Here is a 12,426-nt window from a genome sequence, read left to right on the forward strand (position 1 = left end):
TATCAAAACGGGTATCTTTTTCTGCGTGATCGCAATGTTAATTAAGAGAGATCCATCCGTTATTTGGTTTCATAGTGTGATCCAAGTTTCGATTTGATTTGCCTACACTATTTGGAGTCTAACTATGTAATAAATTAGTTTTCAGTACTATTACATTGTTAACAAATACTTTAAGTTTGTTGTTCGCTAAGCGCCATACCGAACGGATGCTAGAAGGCATTTTGCCTGTGGCTGTTCAAATATATAATATATTCAGTGTATATTAGTTACGTGCTCCAAATCGTTTTTTAAGGATCTTTTTGCATATAAACGAATAGCCAAAGCTATCCCATTAAAGAAATGCTTAGGAAATGCTTAAAATATAAGTCTATAATACTTAAACAGTTGTTAACATTGAGACAATGCTCATTAATTGGCAACGGGTTTGGAAATCCTTTTTTGCCATGATAAATTTTCTGTCTAGTCGTCTTCCTGCATATGCCGTTAAATTGAACGGGACGTAGAACGGCTCTTAAAATAGAGGTACTTTAGTTTTTTGTTGATTTCTTAACATGATTTGATTAGTCTTTTTCCGATTAGTGTGTCGTTCGGTGTCGGTTTGTATGGCCATATTAGTGGTGCTGCTGCCATTCATCTGCATTTTTGTGGCCAGACCGCTCAGGTTGTCGTCCATTATGGCTGCCCGCAAATACAGAGCATATCGGTCTGCAAAGGCAGCTCAGCAAAGGTCACTATTGTGCCGACCAGTTTTGATTTATTTCATGTAACACTATTACAGGATTGCATATTAGGGTTACTAAACAGAGAAATGGGAAGAGTTGTGAATTAACCTTTTCCGTTTAACACATTGATTCGCAAGTTTAGATTTTTAAATTTTTACGGAATCTAATTTTCTGCAGAACGTACAAGTTAACCTAAAGTTTTGAATGATTTTAATTCCTGAAAGATCTAACAGTAAAATATGTAATTGTGCAAATAACCAGTTATGAACGTAAGTGGAAAAAATTATTTGAACTCCACACAAGATCAAATCGCCATTCTACAAATTCATGATTACTCTCTCCAGTCGCATTAGTAGGAGTTAATAACTGGAACATGTGGGTAAGACGCAGGACTTACATAACATCAACAGTCATTTGTTCTGCAAAATTTGGTCCACAATTTCCAGTAACCTCCGAAAAATAATTGATTCGCCAATTGTCTGGTTTGAAGTAATGAATCTTCATTAATTTTTGGCGTTAATTTATGTTCAATGATGAGCTTGCTTGATGATCTCATAACTCGTAGAGCATAATTATAAAGAAGCAATGACTTGAAACTGACGTCTAATTTGTGAGCATGGAATGTTAATGGGTTTAAACAATAAAGTTACGATACTAATCAAAACAGTTTAGCGTATCATGAAAAAACGTTTTAGCAACCTTTTGAGTGCTGTCGGTTTGAATCTGGAACCAAAGGAGGACTATGCATCTCACAAGTCGGACAAGGACTACTCTGCGATATCCTTGAAGAAGCGACCTTCCAATGACGTCACGGAATCACTCCTCAGTTCACACAACAAGAGTGGATCGAATGACGCAACGAATGAGTTGAAACTGAAAGAAGATGCAAGTGGTAATCATCCCAAGACGAATTCGGTCATGTCAGACAGTCCCCCTTCTTCTCATGGGAATAAAGTTTCACTGTATGAACTGGGCATTCCGCAGTCCTACATTAGGTGATGGCTTAACCTTTCACTTTTGAGCCATTTTGTTTCTGGATTGAGCTTTTATAAATCAAATGTCATTTAGTCTTCTTTTGTGCACTTCAATTTTGATCTAGATTGACACTTAAGTAGGTAAGATAGAGGATATCTTACCTTGTGTGGGAGAGTGTTGAACTCTTTAGGGAAAGGCTGCGGGAGTGCCATAGGACAACTAAAATTATGATTTTTAATTGATCTCAGACTAAGTTTGTATAAAATATTATAGTCCTGCTTGCGAAGCTATAGCTGAGGCTATTATTAGCCTTCTCTTAGTTTTTTTTTACAATCCAAGAATTGGATTGTATTGGGGCGGTGTCTTTTTTACGGCTCGATAAGGAGTATTGGTGGAGCGTCTTTTTACAATTCGAAAAATTTGAATTGTATTGGGGCGCTGTCTTTTTATTACGACTCGAACAGGTATCGGAGAAGTCCTTTTTTGGAGCAGGAAATGAAGCGCGTAAAGTTTTGGAATGGTTTGGGCGCTGAACAAAGTTTAGCGCGAAAAGAGAGCTCTTGAACGAAGTTGCTCTTGAAAGAAGTTCATAGCAATTATTGTAAACGTGTTGGTCTTTTTTATGCAATTTTTTCGCTTGACCATTCTTGCGCTTTTCTTCTAGAACGTTCTTTGACTTCTCAAGTGACTTTTTCACGCTTTTGTTCTTCATTTTTGAGTGATCTCTATTGCTCTCACTCCGAAGTAAAGGTAAAGTGAAAGCGGTTGCAGCAAAGCAACAATATGGGACTGATAGCCGAGTAGGCAGTGCATCTGGTTATGGATCAGGAGGTCAACGGTTCAAATCCCGGCGGGGTCAAATGTTTTTCCACCCTTCTGTCGTTCGAGAGCAATTCTTCCGACATTAGCTGGTTTATGTTTTTTATTCACACCGCTGTTTTCGGGAGAGTGAGAAATTGAGGAGTGAAGAAAAGTTCTGTCAGCGAGCGACATATTTGTTCAAGCAAGTGCGGCTTTTTAAAACAGTTTTTTCTTATTTTTTAGTTTAAAAGTTTGATAATGATATTGTATTATGTTTAGGCTGGATTTTATAATGGCTTCAAGGTTTCTGGTAATTAATATGAATTTAGTTCGAATTTACAGGTTTTTCAGCTGTTTGCTGAATTTTAGGCGAATTTTAGCGATTTTCCGCTTTTTTTGTTTTGCTGCTTTATTTGGGATTTGAATAGAAACTTGTTAATTAAGCAGTTTTTAGATGCCGCGCGATTATAGTTTTATTGGTGTTAAACGTTTTTTGTTTAGAAAAATTACAATAAACTGAGAAGTTTTAAATTATTTTTATTTTTTTTTTACATTTTGTTTTTTTTTCTTATCGTGGATTAGTAGATAGTAGCCTCTTAGCGTATTTTGACTTGCCTTTTGATTTGCGAGCTTTTTAGTACTCCATCTGCTTCAATCAGCGTCTTTCGGCTCCATTTGCTCTCTTAATATCAAAAATTTGTAAAGATTTTTTGTTTCTAGATTTTTTGTTTCAAGTTATTTTTAATGCTTTTTGTATTCTTCAAATTTTAATACCATTTGGGGTATCTATTGATCTCATCGGTTGTTTTTGCTACCCTTGGGTCCTTTTGATTTTGGTTTTTAGATGTTTTAGTAAAGATAATTGAGTTATTTTTATGCCGAATTTTGTGTTTTTTGTCTGTCTTTTTTTGCTAATTTCTTCTGATTTTGTGCTTTTCGCTAATGTTTACTGTTAAATTTTTCATTCAGAATTTTTTTAGAGGTGTTGTTGGAAGTAACTGGAACTTAGACAGGGCAATTGTCAATAAAAATAATACAAATTTTGTCTCTTTTTGTTTTTTTTTTGTTCTTCGCTTTTTTCAAGTCTAAATCGGCAAGGTGTTGGATTGGTGTATGCTTGACCAAACGTAGTATTATAATATTATCCATAATTTGTAGCTAAATTTATTGAAATTGCAGAGAATTTTATTTTGGTTTTTGTCCTCTGTGTTCTTTTCCTTACCTCCGTTTTCTCTACTTGAAATTTTATTGTTGGGTTTCTTTCGATTTGTAGTCGTTTAATGAATGAAATCTACGTGTCGCATGGTCATTTCATTTTTTCTCGTCTTTCAATTTTCTCGGTCGAGTTTTTTCTGTTTTTTTCTATTTGGGTTTTGCAATCCATTCATCGTCCGTTCTATATTTTTTTAGCCAATGAAAATTCTTGGAATTGTTTTGGGAATTGTTTTTGTCCGGCTATTTATCGATATTTTTTGGAGAGTACTTAAAACAGGATGTACAAGCAAATGCCACACATGAAAGTTAGGTGTTTAGATCAAACGACTAAACGAAATGAAGAGCAGAGAAGAGACTGACTTTCTTTTTCTGCTGCGTTTTTGAGAGAGAGCGAGCAAAGTAGGTGTGAAAAACCTTTCGCTAGCGAGCGAAATATTTTGATCACGTGGGGCTTTTTCGAAGTATTTTTCTTTTAATTTTCAGCCTATTTGTTGGTACATTGCTTTTCTAACCATATTAACAGGTAACGGTTTGTTTGGGTGCATTTTTGACCATTTCAATGGTATATATAAGTGTTTTATATGCATCTTGAGCTATTTTTGTGAATTTGCGGTATTGGACGCTTTTTTAGCGCTTCTGGTACATTTTCCGTGTTTTGAGTGTATGGGCTAATTTGGTTGGTTGATATTGGTTGTTATGCTGGTTTTGTAGCTTTCTGATTTAGTTATTATCATAAATTTATTTTTATTGAAGAAAACAGGCTAAATTTTAAGTTTTTTCTAAATTTTTCTGTTTTTGCCGAGTTCTGTTCTTTTTCTGCCTTTGAGAATATTTTCATGTTCGATTTTTCAATTAAGACTGCTGTTGGTGTCATTGTCACTAAGTGAAAATAATTAATTGTTTTGCGTTTTTGGAGAACATTATTAAAAAATTTAACAGGTTTCTTGGGTTTTGTCTTTAAGTTTTTTTAATAGCTGCACAGCGATAGCTGGAGCTATTATTGGCCTTCTCTTGGTTTTTTTTATTGCGTCGTAGCAATTTTTGTTACTACCATATTACGTCACAACCACTTCAAATCTGCTTTTGTTTATTCGTTCATGCGATTTCAATTGAAGTGCGTGCGTGAAGTCATTTTTCGCTCTTAATGGAGCGAATTTTTTTGTTCATTCGCTTGATTAAATTTTTGGTTACACTTGACTTATCTCACTCTCAAAAATGACTTCCTCACTTTGAAATTTACTTTTATTTACTTTAATTCAAAGAGATAAGGTCAAATTGGTGTGTGTCACTCTAAATGAAGGTTATTTGAGAGCAGCTAATAGAGGCAGCAAAAACTTATACAGATTTTTAATCAAAATATAACATATCAGCCGTCAATGAAAAGACGAATTTTTTTCTGCCTTTTTGACTGTTTTTTTGAGACTGCAGATCTACGAAGCTATTGCGGCTATTTTCTGGCAATCTGCCAGCTATGTTTTTCTTTTTGCTCGGATTTTCTCCTTTTTTGAGATGCATCGCTGGTTATATTTTGTAGATGTTTTGCTTGTTTGAGATGTAAGATTTATGCTATTTAATGAATAACAAAAAGGTACAGTAGACAATCTATTATCAAAAACTGTTTTTTGGAATCGCAACTTGTGAAAGATTCCCAAGAATACCCTCTCCAATTTTGTCTTCTTTCTAATTGTTTTCCTATTTCTTTTTTCAAAATTGAAGGTTACATCAAAGTAAAACGTTTTGCAAATTTCATTGTTGTGCTTGGGCTCAAGTTAAATGTTACTCGTCGATTCTGGAGTCTTTCGGCTACGATATTTTTGTCAGATGTTTTCACAAATTTTTCATGACTTTGATCTTTCAAAACGGGATCAAAAGGTGAAGCCCAATGGGCATTAAGTTTCATTTGATGCCCAAAGCGGGCTCCAGCAATTTTTCACGTTTTTGTGTTTTCACTTTTCGAGTTTTTTTTTGTTTGATCAGTCTGGAATTGGCTCTTTTCAAAGTTGATTAAGATGTTACGTAAGATGTAGTTACCTTCCACATGACCATTTTGTGAGCTATGTGTTTTGGTACTGCATACGCGAAATGATTCTATTTTTTGCAAATTTTTTCAAGTCTTGTCATTGTGATTTTGCATCCTCAGGAGCCAGGGAATTTCCTCTAGGCTTTGATTGTAGGTTTCTGCATAGGTTCTTTTTGCAATGAAAAGCTTTGGTGTGGCGCTACTGCTGGGAAGACCTTAATTTAAGTTTATAAGGTCATTTTTGGAGGTTTTGAGCGCAAAATAGTTCAATTTTCGTTTCTTCGTCATTTTTCAAGTTTTTTTATCAAACTGGAATTGGGGCTAGTAAAAGTTGATAAAGGTCCGATGTAAGATGTAATTACTTTCTATCCACATTTTATGATCTACATGTTTTAGTACTGTGAACATAAAACCGCGAAATGATACTAATTTTGAATTTCGTAAGTTTTACGAACTTCAATTTGTGAGTTTTTGTCAATTTGTGGGTTTTTGTCAATTTGTGAGATTTTGCAGCCTCAGGGGCCCTGGAATTTACTGTAGGTTTTGATAATAGGGGACTGCATAGTTTCTATCTGTAATGAAATGGTTTACAATTTTTCGATATCAATTTTTTAGTAAGTTTTTGATAAAAACTTTTTAGGTTTTAAAAATTTTCATGTTTTTAAACCTTTCGTCGTTTTTTAGTATTTCCATCTCCTGGCCAGGAAACCTCCTCTATGGTTTGATTGTATGCGACTGTATAGCTGGCAGGGGTAATCAGTTCTTCGATCTTTACGGGCCAATAAATCTTTGTTAGGTCCTGCAGAAATGTTACTGGACACTTAAGTGACAAATTGTTTTAAAACTTTAAATATAGCAAAATTTAGAAACTTTCTTTGAACTTTGCAATTTTGGATTTTAAAGCATTTGTCATGTTTCTTGAGTTTTTCTGTCTTTATTGGCCGATACACCTCTCAAGGATTCTGCGTGTGTTAATAAATGTATTTCAATTGATCAAGTTTCTTTATCTTAACGGGGTACTGAAACGTCGGCTTAAAATAAGGTAAATGGATAGTTTTTGGGGACAATGAATCTGTTATATCTCGAATTTTTCATTATTTCAAAAAACTGCGTTTTCGTATTTTGATTTTTTAAAAAAAATTTCTGAGTTTATCAGTCTTTAAGGGCCAGTAGAACATTTTAGGTCTTGCAAGTGGATAACGACATATTCGAGAGAAAAAAAATTGGTTTGGAACATGATAATATCGCGAAATTTGTTTTGCCATCTCCAATTTTTTAAAGTAGTTATTACTTGAGTATTTCTATCTATAGTTGCCAATTCAACCCTTTCAAGGCTTGCGCGTGGGTTAATGGGTATTTTTGAATTGATCGAATTAGGGCTTCCGAGTAAAAACTTCAAGAGTTTCAGCAATGATATTTTTGATTGTTTATTTTGGTTTCTCAATTTGTTGATATTTTTTGTCTTTTTCGAGGATATTGTTCAATCGAGATTGCGGTCAGGTACTGTAATTCTAAGTTTTTCTTTGGGATTGTAGTTCTTGGGATTGTTATTCAGGACTTGTCTGGTCATGTTTTTTTTGTAAGATGTGTTCACACGTTTTTCTTTGAGCTTTCAAAACGGGATAAACAGGTAATGCTCAGAGGTCAATAAGTTTCGTTGGAAGTCTTCAGCTGGTTTAAGTAGTATTTCAATGCTTAGAGTGATTAACTTACTCGGAACGCCTAAATTCAAGCTGAAACGATCATTTTTGTAGTTTTGGCGACCAAAATAGTTAAGTTTTTAACGTTTCTTGTCATTTTCGGATATTTTTGTGCTATATGGTTTCGTAGTACAAACTTAAACACCCAAAATGCCGGTGATATTTGCAATTTTGTTCAAGTTTTTTGAAAATGTTGATCATATATTAGTTTTTCTATTATTAGGGATTTTGAAAACTTTTTTGGCTTGAGGATCGGTTAGTTAATAGTTAAATGCTTTAGAGGATAATAATTTTCGTAATTTTAGCTAATTTTCACTATAATTTGCCTTCATTCAATCGTTCAATAAAAGCTTTTGTTGGATTTGTTTCTTTGTTGTGATTTTCGATCTTTAGGGGTCAATTAAACTTTTTATGGCCAATTGGTTATGAAGATATTAGTATAACGAATTTTTGCATGTTAATTATTATAAATTTTTTGAAAAGGGGATTAAATGTCAAAGATTTAAGTGAAAAATTGCAAATTTTAATTCAAGAACTATTTTTTCATTTTCAAATTCTATAGGCGAATGAAATCTTTTTAGGGCTTGCAGACACGTTACTCGATAGTTCCTAGTGAAATAAATCGTTTTGAAGTTATAAATGTCACGGAATTATAGCAACTTTTTGATTTATCTTTTAAATTTTTTCAAAGGTTTTTTCGTTTGCGGTTTTTTTAACTTTAGCTGCCAATAAAACATTTAAGGAATGAAACCGTAATACTGAATTGTTTAGAGGCCAACACCCTTTTCAAAATGTGTGCTCGTGTTCTTGTCTATATTTAAATCGATAAGTTTTAGCTTTTAGGATTTTAGCTTCTGGAATTTTAACAATGGCAGTTTTTAGTTTTATTTTAATTTGTGAGACTCTGTATGACTGGCATTGTTCAATTGGTCCGCCGGTCAGGTATAGTAATTTTTAGCTTTTCAATCATTTTGTATTGTAAATTAGGACTCGTGCTGCTATGTTTTTTGTCAAGATTTTTGTTACGACCATATGACGTCACAATCATGTCACATCTGCTTTTTGTTTATTCGTTCATGCAATTTCAACTGAAGTGCGTGCGTGAAGTCATTTTTCGCTCTTAGTGGAGCGAATTTTTTTGTTCATTCGCTTGATTAAATTTTTGGTTACACTTGACTTACCTCACTCTCAAAAATGACTTCCTCACTTTGAAATTGACTTTTATTTACTTTAATTCAAAGAGATAAGGTCAAATGGGTGTGTGTCACTCTAAATGAAGGTTATTAGTGAGCAGCTAATAGAGGCAGCAAAAACTTATACAGATTTTTAATCAAAATATAACATATCAGCCTTCAATGAAAAGACGAATATTTTTGGTCTGTCTTTTTTACTGATTTTTTTTTGAGACTTCAGATCTACGAAGCTATTGCGGCTGTTTTCTGGCAATCTGCCAGCTATGTTCTGTGTAGGGCAAATTATATGCGTCACACTGTTATAGACCTCACTGTTCGAAACGGAGGAGACGCCATGGTCACTCCAGCAGACACTCGCATCACAGGAGATCCTCCACGCATTGGCACTCTGCAGGTGGAGGAGGAGCAGGAATCAATAACGCTGCTGCCAACAGCAGTGCTCCTAAAGTGGACGAGAATCGAGACAGCAGACTGAGCTGTAGGGTCTATAACATTGTAGGGGTTAATGACTATGTTCCTGCTCCTGGTGAAAAGATTGAAGAGAATCAGGCGACAGAAGTCCCTGGGAGTGAGGATGGCGGAGGAGCGAATGAGTCGTGTGTTGATTATGAGGAGGTACTCGAAGACGAGGCCGCGGAAAAGACAGGGAAGTTGACAATCGGAGGAGCTCAAAAAAGACGAGATGCGGTTAGTTTTGTTTACTTCAACATGGTTGGCATGTCAGAAAATGGAGTGTTTTAATAGCTATAGCTTCGAAGGTGTAAGATGAGCTCAGCTATGTTACGGGAGAAAAGCAGGTACAAAAATTATGCTCTGAGCGAGCACATTTTTTGTTCACCTGCGACTTGTCGTCTGATAGTTTTTTTTCGCCAAATCATTTAACTTTTCGTCCTCGAAAACGGGATAAACAGGTATGGCCCGGAGGGCAAGGAGTCTTTGAGCAGTTCTCTTGGAAACTTACGCCTTACTCGTCTCTAAGTATGCGATTCAACGAAACTTGAGGACTTATAAATTCATTGAATGTCGGTGAGTTTCACCCTTCTGCAGCCCCCTGAAGGGCATTATGAGCTCTTAGAGCTTTACGACTTACCAACCAGTCACTAAGAATGCAGTTCTCCAAAACTGTTTTGCGGAGACAATTTCATGGTGTTAAGTGTGGTTCTTGGTCTTACTAGTTTGAGCCCCTCACTCGCACCAACCCCCCTCTCCAACACGACCATAGTCCACCCTCCTCCACCTGGTGGTTTGAACCTACCTCTCGTCTAGCTTTCCCAACCTCCCCCTCCCCCCACCTCCATCGCGTCACACCTCCACCCCCCCCCCCCCCCACACACACACACACACACCCACGCCCCAGTCCACCCTCCTCCACCCCTGGTTACTCGGACCCACCTCTCGTCCACCAGCCTTCCCTACCCCATCGCTTGACATTATTCGATTATGTCAGTTTTTTTCGTTCGTTTAGTTTCCGCTGACATTTTGATGAGGTTAGTATGTGAAATGCGTTTGTTGAAAGAAAATTGTTTCAGTTTAGTCAAAATTTGACTTCCCGTGTCTATTTTTGATATTTTCTGCCTGTTTGATTTTTTTGCTTTTAGATTATTCTTCTCGGTAGAACCGCTTGTTTAGAAGTACTCTATTGCTTTTATTAATTAGAGGAGACATTAGAGTGCTCGATGAGCCAATTTTTCTGTTATAGTACATTTTTAAGTTCTCTCAAAGTGTATTTTACTTTTTCGCCTATTGATTTGCAATGACGCTAACGTGGCTTCTATCTTGTGGGCAAATGCGTCCATTTGCAAAGCAAAACATTATTGAACTGTCTCGGCAGCCCATTTGATGCGACGTTTGAACTTTAACAACACCGATAACAGATTTCGAAATTCTGTTTCTTTTCCCTCTATCCTCTATTTGCTTGGTGTGAATCGTTTTTATTTGCTCTCAAAAGATTTTGGTAGCAATTATATTGGTCTTGTTGGCTTTTTTTAATGCAATTGTTTGTATCGCCGACGTTTCGTTGGATAGTTTTTTTGTCTGTCCACTTGCCTTATGACAGTTTTTTCGTGGTTTAGGCATGCCTTACTCAAGGGTCTTCGTTTCCTTTTTATTAATTGGTCGACATGCTGTAAGACACAGTGTAAAAAGCAATGCGGCACGCGTAAATTAATTGTTAGTTTTTTAATAGCAGCACAGCGATAGCTGGGGCTATTATTGGCCTTCTCTTGGTTTTTGTACAATTCACACATTTTCTTGATTCTTGAAGTCAAATTGGAGTAGTGGTTTTGGTCACGCCGAAACAGGAAGTGAAGCGAAAAAGAGAGTGGTTTTGCGGCGTGAAATTTTTTCACTCTGATTTTAAAGTAGAGTGAGAAAACGTTGTTTCAACAAAATTTCGCTTTCTCGCTTGTGGTTTTTTGATCACATGCGGCAATTTCACTTTGATTTTTACTGTTTTTTTTGAGTTTTTGGATCGGATTTTTTCAAAAGTGTTTCTCTTAATCCATTCATAGTTCTTTCTAGGCCTAGTTTTTTGTTTGAATTTCTCTTTCTCGCTAGTGTTTTTTTTGTTCACATGCGGCATTTTGACATTGATTTTCAGTTTTTTTTTTTAAATTTTTTGATCTGATTTTTCGGAAATTGTTTTTCCAATTCACTCATAGTCCGTTCTAGGTCTAGTTTTTATTTAGTCAATGAGAATTCTTTGAATTGTACGTCAGGATTTGTACTGCTATGTTTTTTTAATTCGTCAAGGTTTTTGTTACGACCCTATGACGTCACAACCACTTCAAATCTGCTTTTCGTTCATCCGTTCATGTAATTTCAAGTTAATTGCGTGCGTGACGTCATTTTTCACTCTTACTGGAGCGATTTTTTTTGTTGATTCGCGTGATTAAGTTAATGGTCACACGTGACTTACCTTACTCTCAAAATGACTTCATCAATCTGAAATTGACTCTTTTTTAATTTAATTCAAAGAGATAAGGTCAAGTGAGTATGTGTCACTCTAAATGAAGGTTATTCGAGAGCAGCTAATAGAGGCAGCAATAACTTATATAGATTCTTAATCAAAATATAACATCTCATCTTTCAATGAAAAGAGTAATTTTTTTGGTCTGTCTTTTTTTACTGTTTTTTAGACTGCAGATCTAGGAAGCTATATTGCGGCTATTTTCTGGCAATCTGCCAGCTATGTTCGTTTGTTGTTAAGACAACTGAAGAGCTGAGAGAAGAAAGATGACTGATTTTTTTGATGCTGGATTTTGAAAATCAGTAAAAGGTTGAAAATTTTTGTTCACGTGCGTGTTCCCTAACTCAAGTTTTTCCTGCCAACTAAATTATTATTTGTCAAAAATTTCCTTAAAGTGACCTGCCAATGACGAATTTTTGTTAGCATTCTATAAAGTAGTGATAGCTAATGGTTAGGTTTTTGGGGAATGTGCGTGGCAGTCTGTTGTAGATTTTGCAGACATGTTTTTATTAAATTGAGGGGCTGCCGTTTTCAGAATGCTGAGCACCGGTCAGAACCCGCTTCGTCATCAACGCCTCCCTCTTCACCAAGAGACTACCGCAACCCGACTTCATCTGGTCCTCTGCCAAGGCGGGAATCATCCAGTAGAAATGAAGGAACGAAGAGAAAGTTGGGCGCTAGTGCTTCTACTTCTCGAGGACATCGACGATTCCACGTAGGAGGATCCAGCTCGTCATCTTCTGCTTGCTGCAGATACTACTATGGACAGTATTGTGGACATAATGCCAGGTAAAACACGAAATTGGTTTACTGTTCAAATCAATGTGTCTGT

The 12,426-nt window shown here is 35.9% G+C and overlaps 1 protein-coding gene across 1 annotated transcript in view; it reads left to right on the plus strand.

Moving 5' to 3' along the window:
• The window catches only part of LOC142349873 (uncharacterized), a 53,140-nt gene that overhangs the window by 15,469 nt on the left and 25,245 nt on the right, over window positions 1-12,426 (plus strand). The window contains exons 12-15 of the mRNA XM_075401698.1: window positions 580-727; window positions 1,418-1,717; window positions 8,932-9,313; window positions 12,130-12,383. Of these exons, the coding sequence (XP_075257813.1) occupies window positions 580-727; window positions 1,418-1,717; window positions 8,932-9,313; window positions 12,130-12,383 (1,084 nt within the window). The remainder of the gene's footprint in view (window positions 1-579; window positions 728-1,417; window positions 1,718-8,931; window positions 9,314-12,129; window positions 12,384-12,426) is intronic.

Source organism: Convolutriloba macropyga, chromosome 11 (assembly GCF_964194025.1).
Source record: "Convolutriloba macropyga chromosome 11, txConMacr16.3, whole genome shotgun sequence".
In the NCBI taxonomy this organism is placed as follows: Eukaryota; Metazoa; Xenacoelomorpha; order Acoela; family Convolutidae; genus Convolutriloba; species Convolutriloba macropyga.